This window comes from Takifugu rubripes, chromosome 1, assembly GCF_901000725.2.
Source record: "Takifugu rubripes chromosome 1, fTakRub1.2, whole genome shotgun sequence".
NCBI classification, from domain to species: Eukaryota; Metazoa; Chordata; class Actinopteri; order Tetraodontiformes; family Tetraodontidae; genus Takifugu; species Takifugu rubripes.
This window is the reverse complement of record NC_042285.1, coordinates 10,996,638-11,015,785: the sequence shown is the minus strand read 5'-3', so window position 1 is coordinate 11,015,785 and position 19,148 is coordinate 10,996,638. Positions and strand designations below refer to the sequence as shown.

At 41.9% G+C, this 19,148-nt stretch overlaps 2 protein-coding genes across 4 annotated transcripts; one reads left to right on the top strand and one right to left on the bottom strand.

The window, feature by feature from the left end:
• Positions 1–8,625: 8,625 nt before the first annotated feature.
• On the bottom strand, positions 8,626–13,442 carry kat7b (K(lysine) acetyltransferase 7b). 2 transcript variants are annotated; one of them, XM_003961324.3, is made up of 14 exons: positions 13,248–13,442; positions 12,276–12,426; positions 11,925–12,173; positions 11,743–11,825; positions 11,512–11,595; positions 11,261–11,359; positions 11,030–11,140; positions 10,670–10,861; positions 10,356–10,445; positions 10,143–10,283; positions 9,950–10,043; positions 9,698–9,844; positions 9,495–9,601; positions 8,626–9,413 (listed from the first exon to the last, which is right to left on the bottom strand). In XM_003961324.3, the coding sequence occupies exons 1-14, from the start codon at positions 13,263–13,265 to the stop codon at positions 9,312–9,314; spliced, it is 1,668 nt and encodes a 555-aa protein (XP_003961373.2). In that variant the 5' UTR covers positions 13,266–13,442; the 3' UTR covers positions 8,626–9,311. The 2 variants fall into 2 exon arrangements, with proteins under 2 accessions (XP_003961373.2, XP_011602455.1); XM_011604153.2 differs by lacking the exon at positions 13,248–13,442 and adding an exon at positions 13,095–13,225.
• Positions 13,443–13,950: 508 nt separating this feature from the next.
• ptges3l (prostaglandin E synthase 3 like) lies at positions 13,951–18,997 on the top strand. 2 transcript variants are annotated; one of them, XM_029835651.1, is made up of 17 exons: positions 13,967–14,124; positions 14,222–14,335; positions 14,474–14,540; positions 14,643–14,741; positions 14,866–14,955; positions 15,106–15,168; positions 16,853–16,981; positions 17,080–17,239; positions 17,308–17,365; positions 17,452–17,608; positions 17,717–17,833; positions 17,911–18,041; positions 18,122–18,188; positions 18,254–18,345; positions 18,423–18,477; positions 18,549–18,643; positions 18,722–18,997. In XM_029835651.1, the coding sequence occupies exons 1-17, from the start codon at positions 14,090–14,092 to the stop codon at positions 18,855–18,857; spliced, it is 1,665 nt and encodes a 554-aa protein (XP_029691511.1). In that variant the 5' UTR covers positions 13,967–14,089; the 3' UTR covers positions 18,858–18,997. The 2 variants fall into 2 exon arrangements, with proteins under 2 accessions (XP_011602462.1, XP_029691511.1); XM_011604160.2 differs by lacking the exons at positions 16,853–16,981; positions 17,080–17,239; positions 17,308–17,365; ... (6 more) ...; positions 18,549–18,643; positions 18,722–18,997 and adding an exon at positions 15,322–15,621 and having other exon boundaries at positions 13,951–14,124.
• Positions 18,998–19,148: the final 151 nt, after the last annotated feature.

Genomic DNA, 19,148 nt, shown 5'->3' with positions numbered 1-19,148 from the left:
GGGCAGGTCGTAAAGAACAAAAGCTAAATTAAAAAACCTACTTTGGCATTGACATATCTATTTTCTGGAGATCAGGCTCCGGGAGCTGCCATCTTGGACTGGTGTCCCACACAGCAACACCAAGCTATAATATCCTCATCTCTAATTGGGTCACACAATTACAACAAGTGACGGGGAGCAATAGGAACCACTGGGTGGGACCTTTACAGGTGCCACGAGTGGCACACTGAACAAGGAGATGTTTACATAATTGGGATCATTTACAATTCCTGTTATGCAGCATGAAATTAGCAGAGCAGAGGTTGACTCCTCGCTTTGTCTTGTGTTGTACAGTTTGTTGTTCTTGGGTTCGCTGCCACTTGCTACAGGCCAGATGTTTTACCTGTTGTAACGAAAGCAAAATTAGCAATGTTAGCAAAATTAGCAAACTTGCCTTCCATGTGCCTTCATTAGCCTCAGAAACAGGCAGTCATCCGGCGACTTTGAGATGGTGTTTCACAGCAGGAGCGACCGGGCTTACCTCCGTGGATAGAGAACTGGGAGGCCCAAGCTCTTCAACACTTCTGTTCCTGTAAAAACACGTTTTAGACACATGACCAAATCTGTCTATGAAGAGACTTCAGCTGTCAGCCATGCAGAGTCACACTGTTTTGTGCATAAACAACAACCTGCCCCCCTTTTATTTGTCTGCTGTCATCATCTTCGTCCACGCTGGTGGAGGTCGATGTAAATCACATCAGTTCATTAAGCAGTGGCATATAAATAAGAGTGAAGATACTCTGCAGTGTACATGCAGCAGCATAAAGGTCCCAGCTCTCGTAATCAATGAGGACATCTGTTTCAGGCAGGTGTTTGATTATTGAATGTGATTAATGCAGATTGTATAGGAGCTACAGGATATATGCTGCAGCCTTCCATTCTCAGGTAGTGAACCATCTCTGGCTCGTTTTAGCTGCCACTCATTCACAACACACATCAGCCCACTTCAGCACCAGGTTATGATGCAGGTTATGGGCTGAGGGAGGCTTGGGGGGGGGGGGGGGAGTGGTGGCACACTTGGGGAAAATCCTACAACACAAACCAGGACTGAAGAAGTGAGGGGAAGCAGCATGGAGCGGAAGGGCCAAAGGTGGACCGGGAAGCTGGAAGGGGGGGAGGGGTGGTGAGCAGGAGACTCATGAGGAGTGAGTGACGAGGAGAGAGGATGAAGGGAGGAAAGACGGGAAAGGGGGAGGGGGCTTCCTGTCGCCATTCCTGCCAGCCCACATAGACATGCAGAGAGAAAGAAGGAGAATATTAGGCCACATGACATTCTCTCTGGGTCCCTTGCTTTTCCTCCATGCCGAGTGATGTGCCTCCTCCCTCCCTTCCCCTTCCCTCCCCGCTCTCCCTCCCTTCCCCTGCCCTTCAAAGCTTCGACATGTCATCTCCCACCACAAAAACAGAGGTGGGAAGACTCGCTGGCGCTACCGCTGCCTCAGGGTGTCTGGCACTAAAGCTGCCTGCAAATACAGCAGGGAGAGGAGGAGAAGCAGGGGGAGGCGGAGAGCGAGAGAAGACAGGAGGCACGGAAGAAGGAGATAGAGAGAGAAAAGTTTCCCGAAAAAAAAAGGACAAGCAGGGCTCTTAAATCCTTGGGCATCAAAGTGTGTGTGGCAGGAAACTGTTATTGAGGTGGAGATCACTAGTCTGTCTCAGACACGACAGCAGGACATTGAAGTTTATGGCTGGAGATCGAGGGGAAATATTTTCAAACTATGGAGGGTGGGGGGGGGGGGGGGACTGCACAGATAAAGAGCTGAGACACTAGCTGTGTGGGCCATCCCTCCAGCAGAGCCACAAAAACACAATGATGCCCATAAAATCTGAACAAATGGGACAAGTTGTACTTGGCTTGATGGAAAATGTATGTAAACCACAGAGCCAAAACAGAGTGGATCTCCTGTGATTCCAAATGGTCAGGGATCCTCTCTGATCCCTCTGTGATGCTACACACCATGGACTCAGCAGTCCTAGTGTCTACAGTCTTTCAGGTCAACTCTTTACAGCACAGATGCCACAAAATTTTCAGATTGATTTAAGGAGCAATTATGCACTTGGCTTCTGGACCTCTGAGGGTTTGGGACTGAACTGGCAACTGGATCCTCGACAAAGTAAGCACATCTCAGCAAAAGAGGCCTTGCCCTAGGCTGAGCGTCCCGGCGAAGCCACAGGATCCCAGCAAAGAACATCCCCAGCAGGGGCAGGTTACTGACCTCCAGGGAGCAGCGGGTTCAAATCTAAGAGAAGCAGATGAGCTTAGTTACGATGGGGCCTAATAATGGAGAGAGAAGGTTCCAACATGTCAAGAGAAACAAGAGGAAACTTTGTAAATTAGCTTTGAACTAATGACCACCCACATGTTTGGGCAGTAACGGCGAAGCTAAAGCCTGGAGCTACTTTACATTAGCACAACCATTGATACTCCACCTCAAACTGTCAGAGAATTCATTTATGTTTTCTCCAAAATAAAGGATGTTTGCACACTCGTGGAAAACGTTGCACAGTTACTGGAAGCTACGTATTTGCCATTTGCTTCTGGTCAGCAGATGAAATTGTTTTCTGTTTTTATGAACAAAAACACATGGAACCATTAAGTGAGAACAGTAACAATATTTAAAACATCTAACGCAGCCTGTAACGTGACATGATTTGGCTACAGGAAAAAGAAGGGAAAAAAAGAAAATTAAAGATGTGGTTAAAGGCAATTAACGTCATTATGTAAGTATGCCGATTGAGAATGATATTAAAGGTCAAGTCACTCTTAATGGATCGACATCAAAGCTGCTTTCAACAGAGGCTGCTCGACACACACCTGTCTTGTTTGTGTTTACAGGTGAGTCTCCTGACATCACCTCCAGAGCAGCGTGACAACTGTAAGAACACATCCGCAAAATTTGCCTGATTGCACAAGAGTGTTTGGGTTTTTTTTTAACTATTGCCTTCCACTTTTCATGTCCTTCTCACACTATTGCATTGAAGTGGAATTTTGTCTTCAGAAATAAATACACACTTCGTGTTCCCCAACTGGTGTGGCCGGTGTCCCGACACCAGTCTGTCTCACCCTGTCAGACACTGAGAGACAGAACCACCACAGGACCAGGCTGGAGACCCTGGTCTGAGCATGCAGGGGCAGAAAAAAGTGGTATTTCATTGTCAGGGAACGTTGAACAGCCGAACGCACGCCTCGCTGGAGAAACCGCACTAAAATGCCACAGGGCACAAAACGGGAAAAACAACTTGGTGAACAAGAGAAGGCAACCAGTTCAAGTGCAACAGTGTAAACTTTTAAACAAATGATCATTTATTGTCACCTTTACTTTAAGTTGTACCACGTTATCCCACATGATTTTACTAACTGTGATGCAACAGTAGTGGCAGTTGTGCAGGACGGCACAGGTTTCCCTGCAACGACTGACCCACGAATCTGAAAAATGTTTTTTTTATATATAGAAAAATCCATTTTAATGACATTATTGTCGTCACATTTGACCTGAACTCAAAAACGTCAAAAGTCCTTTCTATGGTTCTGAACAATGTGGTCTAAGCAGATCACAGAGTTCTTCAATTTGACTCATCCACCCGATTGAATTTTGCACGAACTTGTTTTTCATCTTTTACTGATTTAACACAGAGCATCAGTAGTTGGCAGCACCAAATGTTTGAACGGCCTTGTAGTGGTTGAAGTGCCATATGCTTTATAAAAAAAACAACAGCTCAGAAAGACAACAGGAACATCCATGTGAATGGAAGAAAGGTCCTGGTGTGTATAACATTTCCCTGGCCTACAGACTGCACATACTGTACTGGGAGCTGGGTGCCAATAAATCCGTCACATGATCTCGAAAGTTGCTGACAAGCGTCACTGTGGATTTCATACGTTTGACAACAGCGTCACCTGCTGGATATCGGGATTGACTCACAAACAGAGAGCAGGTCCGTAAAATCCTGAAAAAGGAAATAAATTTGGTTGCTGACCGTACTTAAGCATATTTTAACAATCTCTTGAAAATTAAAACAGCAACAAAACTCACCCAGTCGTCCTAAATGCGTGTCCACTACTTCATTGTCATACACAAAGAAAGGCAGTTTAGAACACATCTGGAGGACATTTTCATTTAAGGCTAGCTTACCTTTATCCTTTATTTTAACTGAAATTATTCAGCGAAGGTGTATTACTGTCACTGAATGGACACATTTGTCGGCGGTGAGATCTTGAGATTGTGCGGGGGCAGCAGTTGCAACAGTCACCCTGGGTGTCATTCAAACAGGCTACGTGGTGATGATATCAGACTGAGGTCACCACAGTGGTGTTGGTTCGCAATACCTCTCGCGTGTCACTGCCGATCCGTGTGTTCTTTGAATGAAGACTTCAAGAAGAAAAATGCCAATTTCAAAATGTATTTAACAATAGAACCAATTCAAGATCCAAATATTACAGAGCTCCGGGCCAGTTCATAACCCTACAATAACAGAGTCCATTGCCAGGGCATGAAGCCTGACAACCTCACTATCCCTTGGCCCAGTCTTTTATAGAAACACATATTTAAATTATTGGTGCTAATTCAGTCCAATCCAGTCCTTCTTCTTGGATGACCTCGTCTTCTTCTTCCAGTCCCATTGGATGCTGACACAGTCCTTGTTCTCCGGTGTTTCCCAAATGGCCAGTTCAAAGTTCACCTTCTTGCAGAGGAACTTATCAACACCAGTAAACTATGCTGTCACGTTTTACAATGGGGATTTAACACTTTCTGTCTGGCTGCTCCTGCTGATTAACTATGTAAACAACAATCGTGTCAAGGAAGGGTCAACTGACCTTTATTACACTTGCTAAAGATTCTACCATTCCTAACTTCTAAAGTACTTCTAAGAGAAACAGAAACGTACGGTACAACACATGATAAGAAGATAAACAGAATTCTCTTCAGTGGGCTTCTGTAACTCATCTGATAACATGGCCGTCTGTCAGCATGAGATGATGGCCCTCAGATCCCAACAATGACGTCTTCTTCAGACGCTTTTGTCACAAAGCGCCACCTTGTGTCATTTGTCTGTGTGCCTGTGGCGTTTCTCCGCTCGGGATGAAACGTTACTGAGACGTCATTTTGATATTTACCACAAGTCATATGTAAGCACTTAACCGTCCTGAACTGAGGGGCTGTTTTGTTGGTGGCAGAAAACAAAAAAGTCTTGCATCAAATAGTGTGTTCTGTGTCTGTCATGTACCATTTCCCTCCCTGCCTGATGATCAGGGAAATGCAGCATTTCACAGCCATTACAGTTTATTTTTTCCCAACTGCAAACGCGCTCAAATAACAATTATTTAAACTGACACACGGAGTGGAAAACCTCTTCTCAAGTCTCCAAAACTCTAAACACATTTTCTGTTTTACACACATTTTCCAATTCAACTGGGCACCTTTTAAATGCACTGAACACAGTTTTCTGTGTAAAAAAAAAAAAAATCTGACATAAAGCCCCCTTTCAAAACACTGCTGTTCAAAATGACACCGTATGAACCTTTTGGCCAATATGAGGCATCTCATTATATCAACACCTCAAAGGATGATTGGTTGCGCTTCAAACAGGAAATAAGCAAAAAGACCACATGTGAGCCCCCTGTTTATTTATTTTTACGTTTTTAGTTTGCTTTAACAATGGAAGCTGCGTCTTCTCGATGTCTTTCAAGGGATGAAGGTGTCTGTGATTTGGACGGCAATGTGTACGGGCCAGACCCCGCTGGGCGACAGGATGCTGCCTATTTCTTCTCGCCTCTTTTTCTTTACCTGTATATATTTCTGCATGCGTTTCTTGCAATTTTCAGTCGGCTTTTGTTTGCGAGTGTGTGTTTGTTCACTGTGATGTTCACTCTGCATATGTTGCACAGTTGTTTGGTGGAAGAGCGTGTGTGTGTGTGTGTGTGTGTGTGGGTGTGTGTGTGGGTGTGTGTGTGTGTGCTACAGTTTGATCTGATAAAGATCTTCGTAGTTTTGGTTGCAGTGGTTCATTTTGCAGGAAATATGAGGCATTTTGCAGTTTGGGTGTGGGGTTTCGTGAATTGTGTGGCGTATTTTGTTTGCATGACTGCGCTTTAGCACTTGGAGAAAAAAAACAACAACTACCCTGTAATGAGGAGAATGTTGCATTTGAAGAACAGAAAAGCAGAAGAACCTATTGGTTTGATGACGGTCAGATCAGCTCCCTCTCATGGACGGGTGGATGTTTCATCTCCAGACAGAAAGATCTCCCTCCTCACTCATCTCAACTCTTTCCAGAGCCTCTCAGGCTTTACATTTAAATTGTTTGGGACACCTAGGAGAGCCAGTAGTTAAGTAATCAGCCACAAGCTCTCCAGTCTGTGAGTTGGTGTCCCCCTGTCCTTCTCCCCTCCTCCTCTCTCCTACCAGAAGCATAGCTTTTGGATCCCAAGATGGAGACTTGTTTGTCAGTTTACTGGCGACATATCCCATCGTTTCCTGTGAGCCATGTCCATTCAGAAACAGAAAAATCCCCTGAAGTCACAAATATAAAAACTGCAGTGAATCACCTGCGTTGAGGAGTACAAACGATGAAAAAAGCTCTCCTCCCTCTGCGTCACATGGCGCCGCCACGACAGACCACCGTGGCGAGCTCTTTGTGACAGAACCATTTCATATGCAGATACCGCGCCCGTGAGTTCTTTTGATTCAACACTCCACATTAGCTCTAGTTTACACTATGTGCACACGAGGGCTGTTCAGGACTAATTGCCCTGGCCTTTTCTTGCTTTTAGAAGCACCTGTGTGCAGATCAAAGCTTTTGATATGTGTGTCAGCTACGTTTAAAGGGGAGGTCCTTAAAGCGTCATTGTCAAGTAATTGCCTCTCCAGAAATTTCTATGGCTACTGTGTTAGCCGAAAAAGACGCTTGCCTTTCACCGAAAGAGGGCATTTAAGTCAGTAAAGATCATGAAAAGGCCTAATAACAGTGGAGTTATCTCAGGAGATGCAGCATAAATGATTCCTTTTATACCTTTTTTCCAGTTCACTTCAGGTCCCTTTCAACAACACATTTCACACATGATACTGAAACTGCCTTTAAAAAAAATAATAAAAAAATTGGCTCACTTGACTTCATGCAGCCTTTCCTTACCTGACCTTTTGACCTCGCGGGTCACGTATTGTCTTGCTTCATTAAAGCAGCAATTTAGCAAGTCAATAGACCAACCATAAAGCTCGCTCATCAAAGGAGGTGGTTATATTTGAAAACCATCGCTCAAAGACCAGAACGCGCCCTGCCCTCCTCCGCAGATATATCAAAGAAGCATGTGCACATCAGACATGGGGCTCTTTTGGTCCAATAGCAGTCCAGATGTCAAATAAAAATGGAGATGAAAGATGATGTCCCAAAAGTAAATATTTAAGCTTCTGTATGTTGGAACATGCTAGGTTTTTATTTCTTTTAGCTCTAATTTTCAGAGAAAACCTAAAAAATGAGTTGTTCAGGCAAAATGTAACATATGGATTTATTTAATGTTTTAGAAATGCCACAGTATCGATACCTGCGTCACTTAAAGATTGGTTATTGTCATTTAGCAATTTTGTAATCAGAAACAATGGAGGCAAGTAGGCAGTGGGGTTGGGAGGGGAGGGGTCTGGCAGCAGAGGTATAAATGCCTCCTCTTCTCATGCAGGAAGATGCGGAATCTGCTTTGACTGGTATCATCGTTTTTAACTTTTTTTGGCTCTAAAAACAGCTCCAACTGGCTCGATACATGGATGTGTGGAAGATCCAGCTTGTACTCATGGCTTTCTGCACTTTGATGCAAACTTATCAGGCAGCATTGTCGTCGACGGTGAGAGAGGAGAGGCGCTTGTCATCAGCCTGGCAGGTGAGTCGCATCAATGTTGGGGGGGGTTGGTGGTGTAATATCGAAAACATTCAGTGATATCTTTTAAACATTCAAATGATTTTGAGTTTACTAGAATGAAGCTTTTTTTCCCTGTCAGGATGAGTCAGTGGACGCAGGTCTGACCCACCAGCTGCTCGGTCTGATGAAGAGGTCGAAGGCGCTTCGCTTCTACGGACTCATGGGAAAACGATCAGGTCTGCAGAGCTCGTCTGTGTGCGGGAAACAAAATGGCTTTTTTTTTTTTACAGCGCACATAACATAAATGATATGAACAATATTTGTTGCAGGCGTAAAAAAGCCTTTCCAGGTGCGGAGACGTAAGTGAAATTGCTCTAAATGCTTTAAAATGCTAAATAACCTTATGAGGAAATTATGACCATAATGCTGCATTTCACATGTGAGGTTTTAGGAAATAAAGGAGAAGCTTTTGTGGGCCTGATGGGAAGAAGCATTTCCAGCAAAGGTGAGCTCAAAGATTTAAAAAGGAGGGGAAAAAAAGCACTTTCTAAAATATCAAGACAGCTTTATTGATATTGGAAATATCAATTTGCTATAAAAGTGTTCCACAGCCAGGTTTTTAAAAAGAATATAAAGACAAGCCGTTGAGTAAAATCGTTTGTTTTGACAGAATCTTTAAACAGGGTAATTCCAGCAAGCACCACCATCGATGTTCTGGAGAAACCACACGATCGGGGTGAGCTAAACAGTACAAAAACCTGAGGTCACTTTATTTCTGTGCAATATTACAGTGGCATTGTCATGATTTCAGAGTCTCAGAATAATTAAAATCAATGAATTCCTCACTGCAGGGTCTTCGAAAGAATGGGTCCGAATCCTGAATTAATGGACTGACGTCTGTATGATCGTGTATACAGCTTTACACCAACCAAAGATGTTTAAAAACAACAGTTCATGGGTTCCAATCATAGCATGACTCCCAAATGAAAAACAGCAACTATCTAAAAATGCACAGCTGGACTGAAATTAAAATAACAGCCTGGAAATGCTGACAAATCAGACTTGTTTTTTGCATGTGCAACTGAAACATTCACGTATCCATCACACTGACCACTTATGTAACAATCGATGCTTAATAGATTCTGTTTTTGGGGCGGGGGGGGGGGGGGGGGGGGGGGGGGGTAAACACAAAGGACTCACATATTCACTACTGTTTAGTAAAAGGGTTCAAGTCAGGAATCACTGGACTAGACGCTTAAAGTATAAATGAAATTTAAAATAAAAGTAAAAAGTATTCCAAAAGTTCCACAAATGAGCAGGATAAAAGCATCAAAGAATGATTGCTGGTCTTTATTGGCGTTAGTTCTAGGCTACTTGTGGCTTGTGAAGATGTGAGAGTTTATCCAGTAGCCTGGGCTTTGACTCATGTCCCCTTTGGAGGGGTCCATTTTAGTGAGCTCGGGTCGATTGTTTTGTTGCTGTTGCCTCGCTTGATCTCTTTTGCTTTCCACTCGTCGATCAGGTCCTAAAAACACAAACAACAACAAAAACCGCTGTGGAATTCTGTAGCGTGATCGGAGTAGTTTGTGCCCAGAACTTGTCTCACCTGTCGCTTTAACACCAGATGTTTTCCTTTCCAATATTTGAGCATCTGCAGAGACTGCAGGGTGCTCACGATGTCCACTGGGTTGACCGCAGTTTCCTGGCTGATTTCTGCACATCAGAGAAGTCACACGTGTTCACATGAGTATCCATGCGCACTTTGGATGGAGGTGATGGCTTCATGCGTCATGTTGTCTTCTGCCTCACCTTTGATGGAGATCTCCTTGCCTTGGAAATTGTACATGTAACGCAGTAACACCTCCTTCCAGTAGCTACGGTAGCTGATGAGGCCCAGGTCAGACAGGGGTCGCTCAGGCGACCCTACCTTCTCCTCCACTTTGGACAGCAGGTAGCCTAAAAAAAATTAAACAAAAGTCAGCAAAACAAAATCTTTCAGCAACATAAATGTTCACTCAACTGGTTCCTCAGCAGAATTTGACAGTTCAATACGTGACTTACTGAAGTCAATCAGCATCTTGCCAAAGCCCTGCCTCATGTACTGCGGCATTGTCAGGATGCACGACACATTGTAGTTGAGGAAGGAATTCTTCTCCTGAAGGAATAAAAGTATATATTTCAACAGCTAGAGATCTGTTTAAAATTGTCTATCACAATAAAAGCACCATCAACCTACATTTGTCCTCATAATTACCTTGGAAAAGTATCCCACCAAATGGCAGCCAGTGTTATCGGCCTCCGTCATCACGTAGAAGAGAAAAGGCTCCACGTCGTAGTACAAGGTTTTGTGGTCCAGGAAGAGTTTGGCAAGTAAACATAAATTCTGGCAATAAATCTGGGGATAATAGTTTTCAACAATCAGTCTTGTCCTGACAACACGGTAATCATCGGAAATGTTAATTCTCACCTTATTCTTTTTTCCATCGACCTCAAACACAGATATGGAGCCTTTTCTGTAAACCTCATCTCCTGGAGGATGCTTCCACACACACTTGGCCTAAAACGTCACACAATAAAACACAAATGTGTCACTTTAATTGAGAGTATTTTGACCGTAAAACTGCAGGATAAGATGCAGTTGAGTGTTTTGCCTTCTTGTATACTGAGCACAGAACTGTAAAACAAGTGAAAGTAACTATATTTCAGGCTTCACCTCAGCTCAGAGGGTACGATCATAGATCACCCAACAATATATCATGTTCAGATTTCACTGTGACTCACCATGTGGCGTCTAAGGATAGTTTGACTCTTCATGTATTTGAGGCAAAACTCGCAGATGTAAAGACGACCCAAACGGGCATATTCCTCAGGGTAGGGGGAGTGGTACCAGGTGTCCAGCTCGTAGCGGCCAAACAGAATTGTCTTTATCATGTTGCTGCCCTCGGAGATCTGGCCCTGGATACGGAGCTTCTCCTGCGCATGTGGAAACACAGATGCCGAGAAAATCTAGATGTGTGTTTCTGCAGAGACCATTTTTGAAACAAGCTAAAAAAAACTGCGTTTTCATTAAACATTCAGATCAAGCGAGTATAAAAATTATCTTTGTTTATAAAACAGAAAACAGCATAAACAGCGCGTTACCAGATCTTCAGAGGCGCGGGCCTGGGCTTTCCTGAAGAGCTCCAGATCATAGTCACTGGTGATGTTCTCCAGCAGGGGCTCTCTGGTGTTACCGTGAGTCTGCCGATGTGCCTGTGGGGAATGTAAAAGAGGTGATGAGTAATCCAGCATATTAACAACCCAATAAATTGCTGGGAGTAATAGTAACTAATGTAATTAGAGTAATACTAGTTAATATATTTAGAGATGTACCATGTGCTTTTCTTTCTGTTCCTTCTGAAGGCCAGAATTCCGCCCCTTCCTCATCTCAGCAACCTGCTCTTTGTACTTGCTCTGTTTTGAGGTTGGTATCTGCAATTTCAATGAAACAAGATCATTGACCATAATACCAAAGCAAAGAAACTATAACTTAATCAGCACTTTACCCATAGTCACTTTGTATCACATTGCATTTTAATGTTCTGTTTCACAATAGACTGAAATAACGGGATAACAGGGGCTACCTGGTGACGGGTTGCATGGCGCGAGTTGGTTTCTTCCTGCACTTTAATCTCCTCCTCTTGTTTCTCCCGGCTGATAGCTTTCACCTAAAATGATCAAATAATTTGTTATAACTACAATAGAAAAGAAACTGTTAGCACCCTTGTTAGCATATCTATTTCTGATAAAGATCCCAGTGCCTCATTAAGCCCAGGAACCAGTGTAAAGTGCATGAAACCTTCTAAAACACCCACCTTACATTCATCAGCAGAGAGATTGTGGTAAAGCGGGCAACCCGATACAGCAAAATGACGTTCGTGTTTTCCTGTAAGATGGCCTGTATAGGTTGAAGGAGATGCTTTTAATGTACTGATACAGTATGTGGAATTTTACTCAGAATATTTGCTTTAAATAAGCAAGGGCTTAAGAAATTTACCGAGTGAATTGCATCCCGGCGTAGGGCATTTCATGTTGAAGTTGTACGTCTCGTGACAGCGCCGACGTTTCGGTCTATGGGAGAGGTCTTTATCCAAGTCTCTACTACCCTGATCTTTGGCCTGGCTTTCGTCATGGGAGGCATTGGGACTAGAGATGTCCAGCTCAGATTCAGAGGAAGGAGCGTTGCCAGTAGGTGTCAGTGGTGGGGATTCATCATGATCAGCAGCACGCTTTAGGTCTGGAGTGTCTAAAGTAACAGCAGTCAAAACCTCATGATCAAACCACATAAATTAAAAATGTTTAAAAAAAAATTCTTTTAAATTAAATTTCATGGAGATTTTTTACGAACCCTGAGAACTTTGGCTAAGGCGAGTAGATGCTCTGGTAAGGCGCTGTCTCTTGTGAATGTTCCCATCACTTTCCGAGCTATTTGTCTGTTCTCTCTCAGCAGAAGAGTCCGAGTCTTCGGTTCCATCTGAACCACTGCCTGCCATATGTCTCTGCAAGAGGAAACATTAATGTTAACAAAAAGCAGATTAATGTTAATGTCTTAACAAAAGCACCTGACCAACAGTAGGAAACATGAACATATGGTGCAATGTGTGAAATCGTGGGAGGGCTCTTCAGTGGTCTGACACTTATTTCTTTATTAAAATAAGCCAACCCTTTGAGGCAATGGCCCATACATAACAGAGCTTCCCATTAGGTGGAATGGCTGCAAGCTAATTAGCACAATTAAACACAACTGACAACCGTTTCTAATGTTTGCGGCCAGTCAAACGTAATTTAACCATCAGTTAAGTTTGTTACATTGAACAGCAAGTCGTATTTTAATAAAGCTAACGACAAATAGTAGTGGCGCCACAGGCTAACAGACTACACTAACGATACAAACATTTGAAAGTGAAATGCTAGAAACGAGCACAGCCGTCCAACAATTTACATACTATTTACACGGCATCACATGTGTTTTAACGACACTCTCGGTAAACCTCTAAAGGGATAAGAACGATCTAATTTCACGAATATGAGAGTAAATGTTGCATTTGCTAACACTAGCTCATCGCTGCCGCTCCCAGAGGTTTAGTTATTTTACAATGGAAATGAAAATATTGACAAAAGCAAAACCGCCACCGATACTGTAATTCAAGAATCAAAAAGCTGCTACTTTGTTCTTGGTGGTGCTTTATGTGCTGATAGAGACGGGCTCGGAGCAGTGCACTGCTGAGGTGTGTGGATTATGGTGGAATAATATCCGTAAGAACAGCTCGGTGCTAACTTGGCTAACGTTACCCTCTTGTGCGCCCTACATTTACTTTACCTGTCGTCTACGAGGCATTTTCACGTTAATGAGTGATTCTTTCAGTTTGCGTGTGGTCACAAATGCCAGATTCCCAAGAATATTAGTGGAAAGGTGTCAGAAACCCGGTTATTAGTCTTTTTCCCAATAAGAACTTCAGATATGCACAGCTTTGTAGGTGTCTCGCGAGCGCCCCTTTCCGCGCTTAGGCACAGAGGAGAATTGCATTTCCGGTGGAAGAATAAAAAAAAAAAAACTCATATTAAACTAATGACCGATAGGGGGCGACAGCAACATGCTCCCCTCCCCATTGGTTAACGTAAATCGTGACGTTATACAGCCTCCAACCAATTAAATTAACAATCGATAGTCCAATGACACGATTTTCAACATAGTTACACTAACTACACTAAACACGATATACAGTATATGTATACATACTGTATATATACTGCATTGTGTAGATAGATAATAAATGCTTTCTTGTTATAAATTCTATTAATTGGATGAAGTAAAACATAAACATTGCAATGCATATTTGCAAGCATTTACTAGAAAGAAAAAAAGGAGTCTGTTTGCAAATCTTCTTTGTTTTTTCAGGTCCTGCAGCTGTAGAGGCTATCTTGGATAGCCCAGAAAATGCATCTGTTTTCTCCAAAGTTCCACTGGTACTATTAACGGTAGACAGGGGGCTGTGGAGGCAAGCCCCTCAGCAGCTGATACCAGTGGTCTATATATAGCTCCAGAGCCTGTTCACAGCATTAGGACACCCACAGCCCGAAAGAACAAACCACATGCTTCTTACTTTCTTTTAACCTGAGAAACAAGGCAGATTTTGATTTTCACTTTGCAGACAAATTAGAATGAACAAGCCAAAAATTGTCAGACCACAGGACAGGTAAGTGGCCATATATTTCTTCAATCATTATCAATAAAAAATGGTGAATAAGTAACGACTGGATTCATTTAGTCTAATAGTCTCCATGTCCTAACAGCCAGCCAGCACACGCGCGGTGGTTTGACAGAAAGAAATATGTCACCATAAACTTTGATGTTCAGAAACCCAAAGATGTCCAAGTAGATATTCAGCCAGACAAAATGATTTTATGGTGAGTTTAAATGCATTTTCTCCTTCTCCCCTCTAACATCTTGAAATTGCTTTAGTTTTTGTGATTGTTTGCATGGTTCTAAAATGACAGCAATTTGTCAGTGTAATTTTGGTTCATAATGTTTTGTCTTTACAACAGCTGCAAAAACAGCACAGATGATGTGTTCTACAATGAGCTGCACTTTTACGAAAAAGTTCAAATCAATGTAAGCAGCCAGTTTCATGCCTCACTGAAACATTATTCAAGCTAAATATGCTGTTGGTATGATTTCTTTATGTTTAACTTATAACTTTAAACATTTTTGAAGGACTCCAGAGAAAGAGTGTATGACCGCACCATCAATGTATTGCTGAGGAAGATCAAACCTGACTATGCGTGGCCCCGTCTACAGAAGGATGAAGCCAAAGTAAACACTGCTCATCAGCCAGTCTTTCTACTACACCCATTTTCAATATTGGTCATGAGGAACAATGAAGACCTGATACTTTGAATAATTTTACTAAATGTGTTTGCTCCTTCTTTTCACACAGCCCAGTTGGATTTCTGTAGACTTTGATAACTGGAGGGACTGGGAACATGAGGAAGATGAGGGGAAAGAAGAGTACGATCGATATGTAGACGTGAGTACATCAGGAAATCTATTAATGCAATCTTCCATTCAGGTCAATGTGTTTGGCTACTTTGCAGTGTTATTTGACAATGTTCACATTATTCTCAAAGGTTGTTTTTTATGTATTTCTTGTGCATTCCCTGCTTTGGTCTTATTTTAGATGATCAGAGAAATGGCCAAGGATAATAAAGGAGCAGCACCAGATATGGGAGATCTTAGTGATGTAAGTGCATAGTACTTAACGGTGACATTTTCGTCCCCTTTTTGTACAATAATGGTTGTCCCTTGCTATATATATTATTGCTACTATATTTAAAATTAAATGTATATTTTTGCATTTGGTTTTTCTAATTTCTAATTTTTACTTCATCTACAGTCTGACTGAGAGTCTCTCTTGGAACCTGTTACAACTACGGTTTATTGCTCAAGATACAGAGGAACAAGCGCAGATTATCTATGTTATGTTTATTTTGTTTACGCATATTGTTGTTATTTATCAGTGTATTATTATTGTTTGTTGTACACTGACAAAATGTAACTTTTAATAAATGTATTAATTAAGATTTAGATTAAGATGTACTTTATTCATCCCCGTGAGGAAACTGAATTGTAGTAGCAACCTATACAAATTATAGAAACAGAATAAATAAATACAGATAAGATTAGTATTGTATCATTGACTGATTTTGTATGTATGTATGTATGTATGTATGTATGTATGTATGTATGTATGTATGTATGTATGTATGTATGTATGTATGTATGTATGTATGTATAATGACATAGTTCTGCATTAACTTTGATCCTTAAAAAAATTACACTTTTCTTTTCATATGTAAGACACGCACAAAAAACAAACACAAATGAACATCAGAACTATGAACAGTTGATCAAACATGTTGTCATTGTTCATATTAATGAGTGTGACATAACTACTAAACCTAAACGCGGCGATAAGAACTTTGGACCTTTCCACTTTCTGTACTTAGCTGTCAGTAGCGTTTGTGCTCACTCGTGTTTGACATTTTTAAATTTCATTGAGAACGAAAACACTCCAAATGGCTTTCCAGTGTCAGCGAGACTGTTATATGAAAGAGGTATGAAAACACCCCACTAGGTTGTGATCTGAAGAACAGTTTTCGTTATTTTTATTTTTTAGCTAAACCCCGCGCATAGCTAACTTCCTTCAGTTCTAAACCGAAACCTTCTCGAGGATTTCGAGCTTTGTTTTAAATACTTCTGTGTTGATTTGTTTAACGGAACGGAACGGAATAACGTAAGAATAGCAAACTAAGTACAGTGATCCCTCGCTATATCGCGTTTCATCTTTCACGGCTTCGCTGCTTCACGGATTTTTTTTTGCGAGTCGTTCATTGCAGTTCTCAAATATAAGCGAAGGTGGCATATCCGTTTATAAAAATCTTCTTGCTCAGAAAAAGAAAGAGCGCCAACAACTACCCATAACAATGTTCTTCTCTCGGAGAAAGACTCCTGCGCCTTCAGTAGAAACAGACGCTACAGCGGAGCGGAGTCAGGACGAAGAGGCACAGCTGGGACTGAAATACGCCATTGACAATGTTTCCAACCTTGTATTACTATATTAAAATTATTGTTTTAAACAAATTTTGGGCTTTAAAACAGGTTTTGATTTTTGGTTTCATTCTATAGTTCAGTATTGCATTGTAAAATAATAAAAAAAAAATGAAGCTGACTACTTCACGGATTTCACTTTTCGCGTGTTATTTTTGGAACGCAACTCCCGCGATAAACGAGGGATCACTGTATTCACAAATTTCACTTCTTATCGCTCAAACCGCTTGGTGTCTTGTGTCTTGCAAAGCTATATTATTGTAAGTCTCTGTGAATGAAAAGCAAGAAGGCCAGCCTGATTTTATGTTTCCTTCCAGTTTGTTACGTCTGTTGTGTCCTGCTGTCCTGCTGAGCTCAAGCAAGAGATCGATAGGAAGACAAAAACTCTGAAGGGCTTTAATGTGAAGCTCCAGGACACCATCTTGTTTCCTGAGGGAGGCGGACAGGTGTGATCCGCTCTGGAAAACTCATCTTCATCTCCTCCCTGTTATTCATCACAGGGCCCATGCAAATATTCAAAAGTATTTGTGTTGTTTGCTTTCAGCCAGATGACCATGGGATCATTGGAGATGTCCCGGTGTTGAGGGTGACGAGGCAGGGCCCTGAAGCCGTGCACTTTGTGACCTCGCCTTTGGAAGAGGGTCAGGAGGTGAAGGTGAAGGTGGACTGGGAGCGGAGGTTCGACCACATGCAGCAGCACTCTGGTGAGTGACAACAGCAGGACATATGTATTAATGTATGTCTTTTTAAATCATTTTCCCTTTCCTCTCAGGTCAACATTTAATCACAGCTTTGGCAGATTCATTATTTGGATATAAAACCACATCATGGTACTTCCTTCCTTTTACTTATAAACATATTGTTTCCCTGATGCAAAAAAAATCCTGTGGTTTCACTTTCACTTTGTTTATTCCAGGGAACATGGAGGTCAGAGAAGCAACATTGAACTAGACACTCCATCTTTTAAACCTGGCCAGCTCCAGGTCCTGGAGGACGCCGTGAATGAAAAGATTAGGGCTCACATACCCGTCACAGTTCAGCTTCTCTCATTGGATGATCCTGCTGCGGAAAAGGTGTAGGCAACAGTATTTTATTAAATAGCAGTTACTTAATATTAATAGCGTGCAATTATTAAACGCTACTAAAATGTCACATTGGGTTATCTGATGCGTTGATTCCAGGTGAGGAGCCGAGGTCTGCCAGAGAATTTTGCCGGACCCATTCGGGTAGTCGATATCGAGGGCATTGAGGCAGACATGTGCTGTGGGACCCACGTGTCTAACCTTAGCCACTTACAGGTCCAATTTAACACGTGCATACTGACGCCCACTGGCTGTGTAGATACACATTAAACTTTGCTCACATTGAATTTCAGGTAATAAAGCTGGTGGGAACTGAAAAGGGAAAGAAAAATAAAACCAACCTGATCTTCTTGGTTGGAAACCGTGTATTAAAATACGCAGAGAAAAGCTACAACAAGGACCGCTCACTGGTGTCTCTGCTCAAGTAGGTTTAAAGACGGAAGTGTCCAAACACTTTAACCCACTTTTAATGTAGAATTGATCATTTTTATCAATGTTCATTAGGACTGGATCTGATGGACATATTGAGGCAGTTGACAAGTTGCAGAAATCTGTGAGGCTGCTACAAAAGGTGAGAAATATACAGTTTTGTAGATCAGCAAAGGGCAATATTTTATGTAAAAATGTATTTTACAGACCAACCTGAATCTATTGAGAGACATGGCTGTCCTCATAGCTCAGAACTTTAGGAGCAACCCTGAGAGAGGCAACTTCTTCAGTCTACACAGGTAAGAAACCCCTGATGCACCAACAAAGTATAACGAGCCTCCATTTATAATAAAGGGGATGACGACTCTTTCTGCAGGAAAGAAGGCGACAATGAATTCATGAATATAATTGCCAGTGAAATTAACACTGAGGTAAGATCCTGACACGACTGCTTAATTGCTGGAGTTGGTTGAATACAAGTTTGGTTTTTTTTCCCTCCAAGGAAACTTTGGTTTTCCTCACTGTTGGGGAAGAGAAAGGACCTGGTCTATTTTTACTGGTTGGACCCTCTGAACTAGTGGCTGAGTTTGGACCACGGTAAGTGGCACCAGCACGTATTTATTCTTAAAAAAATAAAATAAAAAAGCATCACATCTAAATGCTAATACTCTGCAGGGTGTTGGAGATTCTCCAAGGGAAGGGGGCAGGAAAAAATGGACGTTTTCAAGGCAAAGCCAACAGCCTGGCACGAAGAGCAGAGGTGGAAGCTCTGATGCAGCAACGGTGCAAAGGTCTCGCAGGGGAAGAATAAAACCAGACATTGTTCATAATTATGGGCTAATGTGTCAAATACTGTAATTGCAACCTCTGAAAAATTGAAATGATAATGTCACGAATAAGTCTACAAATGTTACTATAAAATATCCAAATGTGCATACATTTTTAGCTGTTGTAATTTTTGTGATTGCAGAGCTCATCTGGAATTGGTACTTTTACTCTAAAAATGTTTTATCTCTGCAGAAAATAAAAAGCCTTGACTCACAACTCTCAAGGAAAGTTGAGGCTAAACAAAACAGGTTTTTAACAATAATGAACATATATG